This window comes from Oreochromis aureus, linkage group 3 (genome assembly GCF_013358895.1).
Source record: "Oreochromis aureus strain Israel breed Guangdong linkage group 3, ZZ_aureus, whole genome shotgun sequence".
NCBI lineage: Eukaryota > Metazoa > Chordata > Actinopteri > Cichliformes > Cichlidae > Oreochromis > Oreochromis aureus.
The window spans coordinates 37,615,280-37,633,050 of record NC_052944.1 but is presented as its reverse complement, the minus strand read 5'-3'; the positions used below and the strand labels follow the sequence as shown (position 1 = coordinate 37,633,050).

Genomic DNA, 17,771 nt, shown 5'->3' with positions numbered 1-17,771 from the left:
AATTCTAAAGAAACTAAAAACTAAAACATCAGTGTGTTATGTAATGCCACCGACAAAAGCCTCTTTATCCTTTCTAAGTTCGCAAAGCTGACAGGAAAGATATATTTGGGTGTTTTTTTGCACTTGCTTTTCTTTATTACCAGATGTCCACTACATGCCACATTTATTTGCTGATGATTATTCACTGGTTTATCATTTTTTGCCCTGGCATGCTGGCTCTGCCCACCGTTCCAGGTAACTGCAGTGCCCTCAAGTGCTGTTAGCACAGATGTGGGTAAGTATGAGCCAAAAAAATGGGCATGGGAAAACACGAACAACAAATGCAAGTATCACGAATATTTAAAAGGTCAACGACCGATATACGCCCAACACATTTTTATTTCTTGTTTTTTAATGAGACTCTGTACATCACAGGTTCTAACATGAGTGATTTACTGAATGAGCGGAACTTACAAAGACTTACAGAAAGAAAAAACGGATAACCATGCCAATTTTATTTAATAAAATCAGTGTAAAGTTTTTGTCTTTCTGGATGTTTGGAGGAAGTGCAGGAATAATAACCTCCTATTAAAGCAGTTCGATCATTTAGACTTCATCTTTTGAGTAAAATAAGAAGCCATCCATGTTTTCATAGTTTAGATGCGCTCTAAAGCCATCAAAACTTGGCCAAACTTACATGTAGCTAGGTAACATGATTAGCACTTGGGTGACTGAATCCCAAATATAATAACAGTCGGCATTTTAATAATAATTTGCTGCTGCAAATCTGGAACTTCCCACACTGCAGACTACATTTAAGTGGGGCTTACTTAGTCAAGAAGATAGTTACACTTAATCAAAAATAAGCAGTTTCACCTGTACTGAACAATAGGTGAAAACATAAAAGAAACTCAAAAATAACAAGCTAAGGAAAATTAAAAAAGATTGCTCTACTTCATCTATTTCACCACTTTGAGCACTTATGCTACCACTGAACAGAGCCACGCTAAACCTATGCATTTCCCTCATTTCCACCAGCTCTTCTTAGCTGTAGCCTCACATATAAGAGATGTTACTGGTCTTTATATTCAACTCCCAACATGTGCCACAGCTCAGAAAAAAAACACCAAAGAATTGCAGCAGTGCTGTGCTCTGGTGTTTCTTATCTCTACATCACTGTCTGCATATCTGTGTTCAAACTAGAGTAGTTTTTTGAATCGTTTCTCATGGATAAAATGGAAATAAAACCTCATCTAGCAAACCTCTCAGTTATGAGGGGAAGAAAAAGCCCTGCTTGTTGGTGCGACCTGGCATCCAGCTGATGGGATCTGGATCCTTGGTGATGCTGGCAACTTTTCCATCTTTAACCTGTTCTTGTGTTAATTTCAAAGTTTTAGAAATCATAAAAAAATGTAATGAAACTGAAAACTTGTCCCTTTGGCCTGGTTTTTGCATGCTGTGTCACATATGTCACACTTTAAAATACAATGGGATAGAGGATGTAATTTAACAGCTGTTATGTTTCTGATTGTTAGTAATATTCAGTAAACGCAGCACGGTATGTTTACAGTCCGTTTATTAGCACAAGTATAACTGTATTGTAATGAATTGTATCTAGTTTGCACAAATGCAACATGCCGTGTAAAGGTGCAGTTTTTTCTGCTTTTCAGGGCTGTGACAGTACGTGTGCAGACTCAGTCCAACCCAGTATCACTGCAAAGCGTGTGATAGACGCTGGTCCACCACCATGTAGATGTCAAACTTTGCCTCTCTCCGAAGCGTGAAACGGACATGCATGCTCAAGTTACAGTATCAGCAGAGGGAGGTAATATATTTAAAGCCAAGGAGTCGGTATTGAGCAAGGAAGGTATGAAGTACCTCCCAGGCTCCTTCTACGCTGGAGACAATTAAGCTTGGTGACTGATATGTATTTACATGTAAATGTGTTTTTGATGTCTCTTTAAATGTTTTCCCATAATTCTTCTCATGTTGGCTTCAAATAAAATATCTTCCTGTGGTGGTTGATCGGCAAAGCCTTTGCCGATGTGTCTATTACAGGTTTTGCAGTTGCTTCTGAAATCTTTTTCTTTTTTAAGTAACTGACCAAGAGTTATTAACTCCAGTCAAACATAAACAGCTCAGCTCTGCTCGTGAAGGCAGATCAATGCAGCGACACCAGCAGTAACATTGCAAATTTGGACATCAGCCACTATGGTGTAGGTGGGATATATGTGGATTCAATGAGGGTCTATATGCTAACACTAAATGAGATGCTGCGTGCTGATGTGCAGCAGCTGTGGGCAAAATAAGGCAGCTTAAAGAGCAACCGATAAGAGATCAATGGATGGAAGATCGATGGTTCATGGTTGTTGTGCTTTTTCTTCACTATCAAAGTATCTGATAAATAGAGAGTGCTGCTTTTTCTTTGTGAGATGAACTCCTGATAAACCCCCTCATTTGTTCCGGTTCTTAGACGTCCTTGTGTGCAGATAGGAAATTTAGAAAAAAAAAAAGTTCCCCCTAAGGGGTCAAGAGCACATCTGCACAAAACATACGTGACAACATTTAAACTTTGTCAGTTACCCTCAGCTATCTTTGATTCATATCAGCACATCCATGTTTTACTATGTTAATAAAAGCTGACAAAGTTTCGAGCAGAAACAGCTCCGGGATGATAAACGCAATTCAGGTCCGGCTGAAATCCTAACAGCGCCGGCTGACTGTTTCTCGTCCAAAGCAAACTTATCAGGAGGAAATCAGAGGAAGAGATTTGACAGACTGTAGAAATATCTCGCTGCTGTGTGTCTGGAGAGGCAGGGCTGTGACAGGAACTCGGGGAGAAGCCATTAAAGTGGGATTTACAAGGTAAAGTGCATTATAGATGTCTTCAGGAAGATTTAGGGGTGCCTGCGAGGCTGCAGATGCAAGATAGCAGAACTTCCACTCGCCTTTAATATTGGGAAAGATCTTAAAACCCAATTAAAGATAATGATCTGTGAAATATTTAATGTCTCTTTACTTGTCTGAATGTTTACATGATGTATGAGCGTGACGATGATTGATGCTGTAATATTATTTTTAGAGTCCCACGGAAGCGGGAGTGTACTTAAACTCAAAACCGAGTCACAGTTCTGTGCAAAAGTCTTGAGCCACCCCTCATTTCTTTATATTTTATTGGTCTAATGTGAACTTTAAAAACAACTTACTGATCATCAATAATTAACTAATCCAGTTTATCTATTTTTTTGTTGTTCAACAGTATTTTTTGTTTTTTGTTGTTTTTATTTTCTTTACATTAACGAAACCTGAAGGAATTCATCTGTCATTTCTAAAATGTAATCTGTTAACCCAGCGGCTCCCAAACCTTTTTGCTAGGCTCCCCCTTTGTGCCCACCCTGCCTCAAACATTTGGTTTTTTTGCAGTTTATTTCACACCTCAAACCTTTTGTAAACAATTAAACAAATAAAGGTAAACTGCAATAAATTGCAGGCTGCAATAAAATAAACTGCCACCTCTTTTAAATAACAGAAAAACAAACCATCTTTATGGTGTAATTATCAATATCGATACATTTTTCAAATGGGTTTAAAAACATAAACAACTGTGGGATACTGTTTTTCCGTGATTTAAACAGGGGGAACAAATTGTGGCAGGATCAGCCTGACATTATTTGTATCCCACTGTAACTTTACTGCATAAAGTGCTAACATCTCCAAAATTTCATGAGTAGTTAGTCATTATAAGAAGTGTTTGTGAACTGAAAATCAAGAATGTGGGATTCTGTTTGTCTGTGATTTGGAGAGCCCAGCGCTGCTCCCGACGCAGGGGAAACAAATTCTGTCGGTGATGCCTACCTTGGCACATGTGCAGGTATCATCATATTTTCTAGTCTCTGGCTTGGAAGGAAGTTCGTTTGGAAGCAAATTTGGCGATGCTTCATCTTCTTCTTTGTGTTTGTGTGGGAGCCCCGTGAAAAACCTGTCCATTATGCCAGCAGTGTCCAAGCACTCTTCTTTTTACTCATACCCCCCCTCTGCACTTTGGGAACCACTGTCTTAAACAAAACTAATAAATAAATAAGTATGTATGGTGCTTAAGAAATTTATTAGACCACTTGTTATTTAAATTTTTTTTTTAGAAATCTGCCAAAAACCTGTTTAAAACTCAAAAATACTGACATTTTCAGCCAGCACACTGCACTTCTCAGAGGAGTCAGAAGTTCATCAATCATGACAATCGTACGGTGGCCCTGAGAGGTCAAACGGACTGCAACTTAAGAAAACACCAGCAATAAGAAAAACGCTGCAAAAGCACACAAAACACAACGGAAATAGGAAAAACTACCATGGAAATAGGACAAAAAACAAAACAGAAATGGGAAAAAACAGATTTCCAAAAGCACAAGGGAAGTGTTTCTGGGGAGACAATAACCCGACGGACCAGTTGCAGGAACCCAAAACATGGTAGGTGTGTTTTATCATGATTCGTATAATACTGATGACGGATTTTTAGGCTAATAGTTAGGCTAACACACTTACCTCTCATCTTTTTTTCCTCACAAAACCGATAGATCCTCCACTTCTTTTAAATGTCTTCCAGTGCAATTCTTAGCATATTTTGGTTCCTGGTCCGTCGGGTTATTGTCTCCCCAGAAACACTTCCCTTGTGCTTTTGGAAATCTGTTTTTTCTTATTTCCGTTGTGTTTTGTGTGCTTTTGCAGCGTTTTTCTTATTACTGGTGTTTTCTTAAGTTGCAGTCCGTTTGGCCTCTCAGGGCCACCGTACAATCGACTGCTAAAACAAATTTTTTTTTCAGCAATCTAAGTAAGTAACCATCATCTCAACCAAAAAAATCACTGTCTTTACTATTTTTCAAGTGAATTTAAAAAATTCATGGCTGCAATAATAATTATATTTTACATTAAAAATACAATTTTTATTGCAGATGTTGCACATATTCCTGGATTAACCATTACAGAAACATTCAAAATTGATTTTGGTAATTACTAGTACAGTTCATTTAGGGCAGCTGTCACATGAACATTTGGTTTAGTTAGTGGTCTAATCATTCGTTAGATACTGTATACATGTACATATAAATAACACTCACTGAAGGCAAAAACATAAATATGCTCCCTAAATTCCTTTATAGGGAAACAACCTTGAAAGCAAACAGCTAATGTTTAAGTCTGTGAGCACTGGTTTGCTTTAAGTTTAAAAACAGATTTAAAAGCAAATCACAGTATTTCTCTTGATTAACTTTCCTTTGTGACATAACCGGAGTCTCCTTTAAACCTCACTTTGTGTTCAACACTTCAGCTGACAGAACCCATTCGGGCGTCCGTTAACGGCCGTTATCGGGAGCATGCCTGAGCTCTCTGAGCTCTAACTACAAAAGTAAAACTGAAAAGAGACAAATGAGCACCTTCCCGCTCAAACGGCTCCCAACAGTAACAGTTAAAGACGCAGCGGCTGTGTCATTTAGGCTTATCAGAGGGGCTGAGCAGAGGTAGGTGGCATTACCTGAGCTGTATCATTTACCTACATTTACCTACGGGTAAGGCGACACTCGTCACTATGTTATTTACCTAAAGTGGTGTACAGTTAGCAGGCAGTAAGTGTAGGGCTGCTGTGTCAGACAGTAATTGCTGTTTGGATAAAGGCTGAAAGAGACCGAGCTTACAGTTAGTCTGGCTTTAGTCAGGACGTCTAAGCAGGGATTTTATTTTGGAAATGATCTAATAATAATTTGCTGTTTTATTGAAGAGTATGATTCACTGATTTACATAAGAAAAACAGTTTTGTTTTTTTGTTTTTTTACATAAGCAGCAATAACCAAATCCTGTTTATTTATACTAAAAGGATTTTTGCTGCTTTTCAGTATTTAATATTTGGATTATGCTCACTGATTTGCACTCACACTCACACCTGTGGACAATTTAGACTCACCGATTAACCCAACCCGACTACATCTGTGTCTTTGGGCTGTGGGAGGAAGCAAGAGTACCTGGAGACGACCTCTGCAGAAGAGGATGGATGGATGGATTTATGGTTTTTTGGATGGATGGATATTAAAAATGGACTTATGGATAGATCGACTGTTTTTTTCATGCTTCATTTTAAGAGTAATACCAGTGGCCTCACCCATCACCAACCTAGCTTGTAGCCTGAGGGGGAAAAATCCAAGGATAACTAGGATTTTGCTGAGGAATAAAAAAAAAAATGTTTAAAAAAACAACACTTTCACTTTCTTCTAGCGCACTTTCAGTTACTGATTTGGAACAAAGTAGAGCTCAAAGAGCAGTGACAAGAGTCTAAGATTTAAAAAGCAGGGTAAAATAGTGTGTAATCCTCAAACAGCGCTCATAGTGTGGTTGCACTGTTTTCTAAGCAGTTCATTTCAATGTTAACCACAAAAAAAAAAAAAACAGTTGGCAGAAAACTGCGAGTCGCAAACATGAGTGAACCAGTTTGTGCTCTTCATTTAAATATTTTCCTCCCTGTTTTTTTAAACGAGAACTCTGAGAAATAACAGGTTCCCATCTCTTACATCAATCTTATCACTGCGCTATCTTTGTAAATACCGGCAGTACAGTTTTTTGTTTTTTTTTTACAGTTTTTTTAAAAGCTGACACTCGGTTTACTTTAGTAAATCTGCTCCCGAATGCATTTTCCCCCTGGGTTTTGTCTCTCAGGCCACACAGCCGCTGATTTCTGACTGTTCTTGGAGTGTAATGCTGGTCGATCCGCACACAAGCTCCTCTCCATTATTTTAAAAACTGATTACTGGTATTTTTATCTTTATTACTGATTCTGACTCAAAAGCAACTTTTAAAATGATTGCTGATGTTTTATTGCTGAAGCAAATGTGATTTACTCATTTTTAAATCTTGCCAATAAAGCAGCAGTTTGCATTGGAAGCATTAATATCGCCACCTTCTGTTGTTTTAGAGTTTGTGTTTGTTTACTGCACTCGCCCATCTGGCCCGATGATGCTGAAGCTTTTTTAAAGCCTCGTACAGTAATTTATTAGATGCCAGCAGGATCACACTGACATTTAAAACTTTCCACTTAAATTCCAGCCATAAATCAGAGGAGTCAGCCGCTCTTTTACTCGATACTGAAGTGCAAACAGATGACGGGTGATATATACTGTGCGTATGTGTCATCACCACTAATCAGTGAGCTGATTCCATCATATTCTGCCAGCCTTTGTTTGGATGTTATTGTTAATTTCACGGTAGCGATGATGAGAAAATGAGTTCCTCGCCCGGAGCCACATGCTGTTTCGTGTTTACTCATTGATTCGATTTCTGGAGAAACCACATTTACAGCTATAGATGAGGACTGTCGGAGCTTGCATTACACAGTCTGATAAAGGCATCGCTTTGATACGTGTCAAATAGCGATAATGTTTCTGGGCGTTAATGTATGTAGCTGTACGATGGAGAGAGATAAGGCCTGGAACTGAAGCCTCGAGGTAATTATTCCTTAATTAAATGAAGGTAATGTATTTGTTTCCTCAGAGTAAAAACCGTAATTAACTGAAACCTCAAAGAGGATCAGTGCAGTTATCAGTGCAATAAACTCTCCTCTGTCTGACTGTAAAGCTGCCAGATAACAAAATTAAGATGAAGTAAGATAACAATGATGACTCTAGATGAAAAAAGGAGTGTTTAATAGTTCCTAACATCGAGTGAATAACTGTGAAATTTGAAGTTGTTTTTTTCTTTTTGCAAAACTGTGCCGAAGTCTTCAGCCAGCCCTCATTTCTTTATGTACTGCCAGCAAATTGGGTGCATAAACATATAGAAATACAGTCAGGAAAAGGGAAAAAAAACACAGGCTCTACAATTTTAACATGCTTGAAAGTCAATATTTGGTGTGACCACCTTTATTCTTCAACACAGTCTGAGCTGTCTTAGGCAACTTATAATTTCTGATGATACTTTGATGTCTTCGTATTCCATCGATTTTAGAAAGACATACATCTTTCTCTAGAAACAAAGTACAGAGAAATGTACATGTACATGAGTAACTTTAAAACTACTTTGTTGCAGGTTTTTAATAATAAAATTTTAAATATCTACTAATAAGAGTTTAGCTGAACTAAGAACTTCTCAGATCCATCGACTATCTGAGAAACTGGGTTCAACATAGACTTTGCTACCAAGTAGAAGTCTTTCAAACATCCCTAAAAACCAAGCGACGAGTTTCTCAGGTGTTGTTATTGGACTTAAACAAGTGAAGAGGACATGAAATGGAAAGCCTTTTCCCCGAACTCCAGAGGAGAGTACACAACTGAAAACTTGTGAAAGACTCACCCTGCTTCCTTTCTCTGGAAAGCACTTGCACCCTCTGCTGCAGTCCAAGCCGTCACATGGCTCATCAAACTTGCCACCCTGAAGAAATAAAAAGGTGACAAATTAGAAAGAAATTCTGGGAAATGCATGAGATATGCGATAGCTGTTCCAGATCAAACTTTCAGGTGTTTATCCAAAGTGGGCGAGACATCCTCTCCCTCCTTTTAGTGGAACTGTGGGGTATAAAAGTATGACACTGAACACGCCGCTGCAAGAGCACCACTTCAAACACCTTGATAAAAATATGGCAACAATCAAACACAAACCGAGTACACAACACAATGAGTCACACAGAGAATATTTGCTGCTGCTGCAGCAGCCAGACACTGACAAATTTACAGTAATTTTAAAGAGGCCAAAAGTTGTTAAGGTGGATTTAGAGAAGGATCGGATCCAGTCAGAGGTGTTTATTGATGAAGTGCAGGAATTTGTATTCGTATTCCCCAAACACAACGTGTGCCATTGCGTTCTGTATGGTTTATTATCTAAAATGTACCAATCTGCATGTTAAAGGCTTGGCTCATAAAGCTTCCTGAATTTACACTGAATTGGGAAGATCCAAAGGTTCTCAGAACATGAAATGCAAAATGTGGTCGATGTGTTTAAAGAAGCACAGCTCTGCATTTATCAGTTTTGCATGACTAATTATAGTCCATAACTAACAGCCCATCATTATCAGAGCGGACTGCTTTTTTAAAGCATGACATGACTTCCAGGACGCTGTGTGATACAGCTTCACCCGTGTTATTATTATTATGATGATTATTATTATTATTATTATCATGTGTATTAGGTAGTGATGGTATCAGTTGAGAGCTCACACAGTCAGGTTAAGGAGAAGGACCATCAGGCATGCAACTAAAAGTGCTGTTCATGGTTCTGAAACAGCAGCCGAGAGAAGCAGATGTCAGCATAACTCAGCCAGTAAGAGAAGCAGCATGCTCACACAGAGCTCATACAGTAATGATGTCTGATGTGTGCATTGACTTCTTCTTCCAAATGAGTTTTGTGTTTTCTCATTTATCTGCACTCAACACAGGTTCAGTGTGCATGATGTTCGGCTGCTAAAGCTCTAAAACACTCCTCTGGTGATCTGCATTTATGGGAGCTTTTCTATATGAGATTCGGTCCTTATGGAAATTATAATAAATAAAGTTTCATTTTAATGTTCAAGCAGCGGCCTCAACAAGGAATCTCACTTTAAAGTGGACCTTTTGTGTAAATTTCTAAATGCCACATTCTTGAAGTGCCCTAGATTAGCTTTGCATGATTCACAGTTCAAACTGATCCCTCTCTATCTTATACCAGGCCTCGGTGCAGTCCATTCTCTCTCTGAAACAAGCTGTTTTAGCTCCTGTCTCCTGAGACAGCTTTCCTCTGATTGGCTGCCCCTCTCTGACACATATTGTAGCTGGTGTGTCTGTCTAAAAGCTGTCTGAAACTGAGCATTCAGAGCAGTCTAATGCCTTTCAGGTCACAGGGGTTACTTGTAATATGTAATATGAACATCCACTACTGGAACGGATTTCAAGCTCAAGAATATGAATCTTACATGAACTTACAAAAACTGAAACAAAGACCATGCAATATGAAACGCTGATAAATTATAAATACTGAAGGAAAAGACATTCAGATGCAGACTTACTTTCTAGAAAGGCGCAACTACAACTCTTCAGTCATACACTTTGATTTTATTATATCTGCTACATATTAATGGTAAAAAAATGAATTTGGGCTATAGGTGGTAGTAAAACACATGAAATTTGATTTTCGACCTTAACCGTCTGACTTTTTGGGTCATCCTCAGTCACGACCCCAACCTTAACCCTAATCCCATCCAATAAGAATATGTCACTTTTGTTTCTATTAGATTGCCTTGTCAAGGAACAAAGATAACTTTTGCTCATGAAAAACTGTTCAGTTTTCCCAGAAAGGTCCAGTTTGCCCTTCTCCAAAATAAAGGGTTGGGTTTTCAGTAGTTATGATGTAAACCTCAGAGGGCCATAAACTAAAAAAATCTTCACTACATGTCAGTTTGTTGGCACTGAACAACAATGCATCAGATGATAGAGACTCCCCGGTCATCACAGACCTGAACATGTCTATTTTGAGCTTATAAACTCCAAGTGAACTGCAGATTAACCTTTTGGGTGGCATTCCTGAGATATCTATGGAACTCCTTTGGAGTTTATAGGCCACCCAGAGAGAGACAGCGAGAGAGAGAGAACCTTTATAAGTCTTAAACTACACAAGGCTCTGTAAACTACAAAAAACCCAAACACATCCATCCGTGCTTATGGATCCGATGATGAGACAGACGAAATCTGCGAGGGCTCGTATGGATCTCTGAATTTATTGTTGATGCCTGAAATTTTGTCACCTGCTCAAATAAAGTTTTGCAGCCTGATTGTTTCTGTGTGAACCCAGGAAAAAATGCTCTATATGAAACAGCTGTTTGAACCTCTCTCCAGGGTCAAACTCGGAGGTCTTGGCTGACATTTCACTGACTGCTCATGAAGAGGAGAGAGGGGTAGAAAGAAGTCAGCTGAGAACTGATGGAGATGAAGAGGACAGATGTGGATGAGGATATGTTGTGATGAGGTTTGAAAGTGTGCAGGGTGGAGCTTAAGTGTGTTCTGTATTAGATCATATGACCCCAGACTGTGAGAATAATAATCAAGGTTGAGGTTCGTTCAAAAGTTGCAATCCAAATGACTTTAAAATTTATTGGATTATAAAACCAGAGAGATTGAATTAGGCATATTTTTTCTAGAAGACAAAGTTTATAAATATTTTTATAACAGAGGAAGACAGACCAAAGAATACTACTGCCAACTACACCTGCTACAAGTACTACAACTGCTGCTGCTGCATTGTGTGAAAGAAAGAAAGAAAAGCGGAGGAAAATTCACAACAATGAGAAAGTGAGCTTGGCACAGAGTAGGGAGAGGGAAAGAGAGAAGGAGGGGAAAGGTCATTGGTGCTGGTCATGCTTTTATTCCCTCTGATCTCCTCTATTCGTCTAATCACAATGACAGAAGGAGGGCAACAGAGAGGGAAACAAGGGAGGGAGAAAAAAGGGAGAAAGAGTGGGATAGAAATGGGGGGAGACCAAAAAAAATAGGGAGGGTGCTCAGATTAAACCTTTGGCAAAGAGGCTAAAGAGAGAAGAAGCTAAAAATAGAAGCACAGCAAGTGATTTGGAGCATTATTGCTACTCGCAGTGAAATCTTTAAAAGATTTTTTTTTTAAAGGAAAAGAGGCAAGCATGGTGGGAAATCTATGGAATTAGAAAATAATAGCAAAAGAAAGAAAAGCAAAGGAGAGACTTCAGATTTGCTGATTAGCAGTCTGTGCATCTCAGTTCTCAGATTTCAACTTTTGATTTGGGTCTGTTATCCTTCTTTTGTTAAGCCAAAAATTCTTCCTGGTGTATTGTCCAATGAGAGAGCACTGATACGGATTCTTTTTGCCCCTGGGATCCTCACTTCTGGGCTCTAATCCAGGTTCCACCTGAGCAGGGCGGAGATGTGCTTGGGCACTGGTGCTTGTTCACTTCCCTCTGTCCACACCCAGACTTTAAAGATGAGGGATGATATGTGCAAACAGATGCTAAGCTGCAGATCAGCGGGGGAAAAAACTCAGAGTAGAAGCCGAGTGATGTAACGGTGAACGCGGAGAGACAAAATATAGTCACGTGCACGCGGCGAAGAATTACTGTTAACAGGAACACGTGAGTACATTTGGACATGCAGACACAGGTATTAGACTGTACTGCTAATCCCAACACCCTAAAGCTCAAACATAAATGTCAAAGGAGACCTTTAAACAGGACAGAACAGTCAAATTTTCCTCACTATGAAACTCAGAACAGTACACACACACACACACACACACACACACACACACACACACACACACACACACACACACACACACACACACACACACACACACAGAGCTACAGACAGCTAAGATTATCTCATAGAAAAGGTAAAGATATCAGGACAATGAGCTGAAACCTGTCTTCACAATGTGAATGCTACTTGATCATCTCTTTTTCCGACACATAGTCTGAGTCTGTGTGTGTTTGAGGCGTGCTGAGCATTTTCTGCTGCTGGACAACATAAAAGCAAAAGATACACTACAGTACACTTTCCAAACACTTTTAATGTATGTGTGTGTCTAACAGGGGGTCTTTACTCTCATGCTCTTCATGGATCTCGTGGGTAGGAGCTGACGTCTGGACTTGCCTTTTCATTCCTATAAAATCTGCTGATGTTATCCAGAAGAAAGTTGAGTCTAGGGTTACCCTTAAGATCATATACATTGCTTCTTCTCAAGCTATAGGGCTAAGACAACAATGCATGATAAAACAAGGTAGCTGGTTTGTTTTTTTTTAAAAAGGGGAGATAGACCTTTGTTTGCTTTGAATGTTATAGAATTCCTTCCTTTTAACATGATGGGGTGGTTTGATTGTCAACTGGAATGCGTGAGCACTTAAACAGTTCATATTAAGGTAATAGTCTGCATATAAGCAAAAAAAAAAAAGTAAAATGATAACCTTCTAAAACACTATAAAACTGCAGGTGTTTAACCATTTGAACCATTGCAAGTGGCAGTTTCACAGGTCAGAGGCACAAGGTATATATTGGCCTCTGTGCAGTGATGGACCTAGTGACTTGTGGCTTGTATAGGCCCCCGTGTTGTCACTTTAAAGCATATTTGGTTAGTTCCATTTTTGGACATGTTTGGTCAATTTTGTAAGCCTTATTTCAACCCAAACCACAGTTTTGTTTTTTCAAATGCTAATCAAGTGGTTTTTGGTGCCATAATGAAACACCCATCCATTTTCTACAGCTTATACCCACATAGCAAAATTGGTATGGCCCGGATCTGGCCCACACAATGTGCTTACACATGGCCCACATACCGCAAAGAATGGCGGCCCTTTGGTGGACCAGATCTGGTTTGCCAGAGGTGACCCACACATGGGCCAGCACAAGGCCAGTTGCAGACACACTGGTGGTCCTGTGCTGGCCCATGTGTGGATTACCTCTGGCAAACCTGATCTGTGCCACCAAAGGGCCGTCATTCTTTGCGGTTTGTGGGCCATGTGTAAGTTGCGTGCAGCCACGGCCAGTTGCAGACACACTGCTGGCCCTGTGCTGGCCCAGAACAGTTTCAGCTCTGGCCCCAGATGTCACCCTAATGTGTACCTTAATCAAGCCATGTAATAACAACATGTGCCGGAACATAATAGTGCAAAAGTACCATGATGAAACTCTCTGATTCTTACATAGCACTTTTCTACGCTCCCGGATTACTCAAAGTGCTCTATACAACATGCCACATTCACACACTTTCTCTAAACTGAGTGCTTCCTAACTACATTCATACACATTCACACTCTTGACATACAGACTGGAGGAGCCAGGGATCAAACCACTAACCTTCCGATTGTAGGTGACCTGCTCTTCCTCCTGAGCTACAGCCACCCAGTGGTAACAATGCGTAAACCCTCACTAGGTTTTGGATAAAGTGTAAACTCACAAACCTGTCAAACCTGCATTTGAAATGTTGGCTACCATAGCAGTATAGTTATGCAACATGGCATTTGGCTCTTCTAACTTGTCAAGAGATTTATTCTAAAGACACTTCTTCAGCTAAGAGTCTAAGGGTAGAAACACACAGACGCTGCAGTTTTTACTTGCAAGGGCGATCACAGAACGCTCACACCAGAGTGGGGGTCCTGTGATGTGCGCTCTGTTCTTGCACTTGTCTTTATTTATATACAAAAATAATACAACAGTGAATACGTCTATTCATAGACAGAGGAATGTTAGTGCGTATGTATGTGCGTATGTGTGTGTTGTGGGATTCAGAAGGGAGTGAAGATAAGAGTGGTTCAGGTGTATGTGTGTGTGTGTGGGTCTGAAGGACACGGCCCCGCTTCTTGTTAGGGAGCGCAGAGAAAAGTGTCCAGCTCTCCTCTTCCTGCTTGTTCAGCTATTATCACTGTGAGAAAGAATTTATAAAACAGTCTTGTAGTGGACAATAGTCTAAGTCATCAAAAGGTCAACATGCAGTATTCTATCATATGCAAACTTATATCATTAAAAGCTTATACTGACTACTAAGTACAATTTTCCATTGACATAACTAAAATAGGAAAATAGGAACATAAATAGTGCCATCATTGCCAGACCTGGCCCACATCTGGTTGACATACACCCTGCCATGACACCAGTCAGTCAGAAGTGCCAGCGTGATGCCGGATCCAGGCCAGACCTGTTTTCTATGAGCCTGGGCCACATACACCAAACCATAATTGGGCCAGATGTGGCATGCCATCACATAAACAGTGCTATCTACGCCAGGCCTGGCCCATATCTGGATGACATACCACTTACCATGCCAGAAGTCAGCCAGCAGTGCCGGCTTGACACCAGCTCCGGGTCAGACCTGTCTGCTATGCGGGTATGGGGCCAGCAGGCCAGCAGGCAAGCAAGCCTAGACCTGACCATCCATCTACTCCATTTCAACCAGAGGAACACCAAGGTGTTTCCAGGCATGCCGACAGACATAATCTCCTCAGTGTTTCCTGAGCCTCCTACTGGACAGGACATGCCTGGAACATGGCCAGGAAGCACCAAGGAGGCACCCTAAACCACTTCAGCGGACTCCTTTTGATGTGAAAGAGTAGCAGCTCTACACCGAGCCACTCCCTAACCAAACAAACCAAAAAAAACCCCAAACAAACCAAGGCCTTCTTCATAATACACTAATGAGTAACATCATTTCTTAATGTTCAGAATTTCCACAGCCTGTGCGCCAAGGAACCAACACCAAAGGACACCTTGTGGGTATATGTACCACTGTCAAATCACCAGAAAACAATGCTACTAAACAGAAGAGGTGACATGCTTCAAACTTAACAGGCTGAACGATATTTGATTGCTGTTTAACCAAAGACCAACCAAACATGTGAGATGTTGTTAAAATTACAAATCAAGGTGACCTGTGCAGTTTTTTTATATCTAGTGTGAAAGAAGCCTTTGCACCACTTTACATGAATACAATTCTAATTGGCAGTGATCTCTCTCTTTATGTTGCAACCATCCAGTTTATGCATGCAATGCGCTAACCAAGCTAGCTAGCATGAGCTGATAACGTCATACTTAATTTTTTTTAGAAATACAGAAATAAATCACTTCTGCCAAAGATGATTATGCCAAAATGTTAAAATCCAGACCCTATAGCGGGACTTCATTAACCACTTGCTGATGTCAGAGCCCATCTATGCCTATCTTTTATATACAGTCTGTGTACAGCTTAAAGAAGTTGAAATGCTGAGCGAGGTGGAAAGCTAAGGAATGATTTCACTGGAAAAACAAGAGGAATCAGAAGCTGCTCCAAAAACAAAGAAAGGCAAAGGGGTAAAAAAAAAGAAAGAAAAAAAAGGGAGATGGAGGAGGGAAAACCTTTTTCTTTTCTCTCTTTATCAGCACATCGCTCAGGTTTAATTCACCTCTCCCTTCATCATCTCATCCTCCCTCTGCCTCTTTCCATCGCCATCTGTGACCCTGACATCCACCACAGGAGACCGGCCAGCTGTGTTTGGGCCTCCAGCGTTCCCCGTTTACAACTGTTTATTTCCACGCGGCATGTGTCATGGCGTGTGCGTTCGTGTCATGTCTAAGCGTGACAGACTGTATATAAGCACTCCAGCACGAGGATATATGTACAGAAGGCAAATACGCATGTAACCGTGCGTATGTGCTCTGCATGCGCATGTTGGGTGATCTCAGATCTATGGATGTATTTGTGCGGTTAAATGTGTTTAGAGCTTTGTGTACTTGTCCACAAGCTCACGTGTATTACTGTATGTGTGTGTTCCCCTCCACTGGGCCACCCAGTTCGAGACAGGTCACCTATAACAACCAGCGGAAATTTGTGACACTATGACAGATCCAAACCGGACATCTGCTGCAAGTAAAGTAAACCGCTTAACCTCCAAACGAGGGAGAAGACGTTTCACTCTGACAGCACGTTCACTGTTTAAGGATGTTTTAAAAGTGCCAGATTTTTCCAAACCATGAAAGCAAATGTGTAATTATTCATTTTCATCTAATATGTGAAATTATAGGTGAATGAATAAGTTATGCTAATCATGCATTTATGAATCCATCTATTGACCTAAATCATCTATCTTTTTCTGCACCGTTTTTAATTTTTTAACTCAAAAATATATCGATAGATTCTTCACGTGCAGCTTTTCAGCTCTACATATTATTGTCTCCCCCAAATCATCGCCATCGCCACCGTGTTTTGTCAGCTTTAGTTTTCCAACAACTTATGTTCTGTGTGCTTTTTACAGCATTTTTTTATTTGCTGGTCTACAGTAAAATTAGCAGAAAACAACAAAGAAAAAGGCAGAGCAGACGCAGTTTGGTGCTAAAGGGTTAAAACCTACAGAAATCCCACAGATATGGTCCTTTAACAAACAGTTGACTTTTAGTATAATCAGGAGCTTTTCCTTTACTGATTTCATCTAAACAACATAATCATCATAATGGGGATACTCCCCCCTTTTCATTTCTCAATCAGTAATCCTGTTAGGACTGAGTTAATGTTGTGAAACAATTTAATGTTAACCTCGGTATCCAGCTGTGGTTTGCTTGACTCAGTCAAAGTAAACTAAGCTCCTACAAACTGCCACATCGCTCCACTTCCTTGAGGACGACCGACAAAAAAGTCCTCAAAAAAAAAAAAAAAAAATGAAGTCAGCGAGAAACTGGGTGGGACATTTAATCTGATAAATGTCCTGAAAAATATGTGCTGTGCTACCCTGCCTATCACAATCACCTTAATGACATAATAGAGAAAAAACAGGCAGCAACATTTAACGTGAGCAACTGAGCCATAAAAATATGAAGCTTGATAGGACAAAATATTTTCATAGAACTGTGGAGGAGGAGGAGGAGGAGGAGGAGTGGTGGGGCAGGGTGGAGACGACTCTTCCACTGTCACTTAAACATTTGACATTTACATCTCCATGATGTTCACATCATCAATCACTTTGCATTGAGTTTGGAAACCTTCCAAATATGAAACCCTGCACGCATTCACTCCTGACATCTGCATCATGAAGACGAGCGTCAGGTATAAACTGAAACACCTCAGATACCAGCATGAAGCAAAAAAACCCCAAAACATCTGGCTCACTGACAGCTCAAATACAGTGCATACAATTTGATATTTATATATCGATTTTATTGTTATTTATGTATCTGAAAATGCACCAGACAGTGCAGGTGTTTATGTGTAAACGGTAACGTAACATCTTGCACGATCAACGAAAAATAACTGCAGCAAATTTGCATGAACTTAAATCAAACTGAGCATGGATGCATCTGCCGGTGCTC

The 17,771-nt window shown here is 40.1% G+C and overlaps 1 protein-coding gene across 4 annotated transcripts in view; it reads right to left on the bottom strand.

Annotated features, from left to right (window-relative positions):
- The window catches only part of col4a6 (collagen, type IV, alpha 6), a 141,939-nt gene that overhangs the window by 52,390 nt on the left and 71,778 nt on the right, over nucleotides 1–17,771 (bottom strand). For all 4 annotated transcript variants that reach the window (XM_039610141.1, XM_039610140.1, XM_039610143.1 and 1 more), the window contains exon 4: nucleotides 8,305–8,382. In XM_039610141.1, coding sequence (XP_039466075.1) covers nucleotides 8,305–8,382 — 78 coding nt within the window. The remainder of the gene's footprint in view (nucleotides 1–8,304; nucleotides 8,383–17,771) is intronic.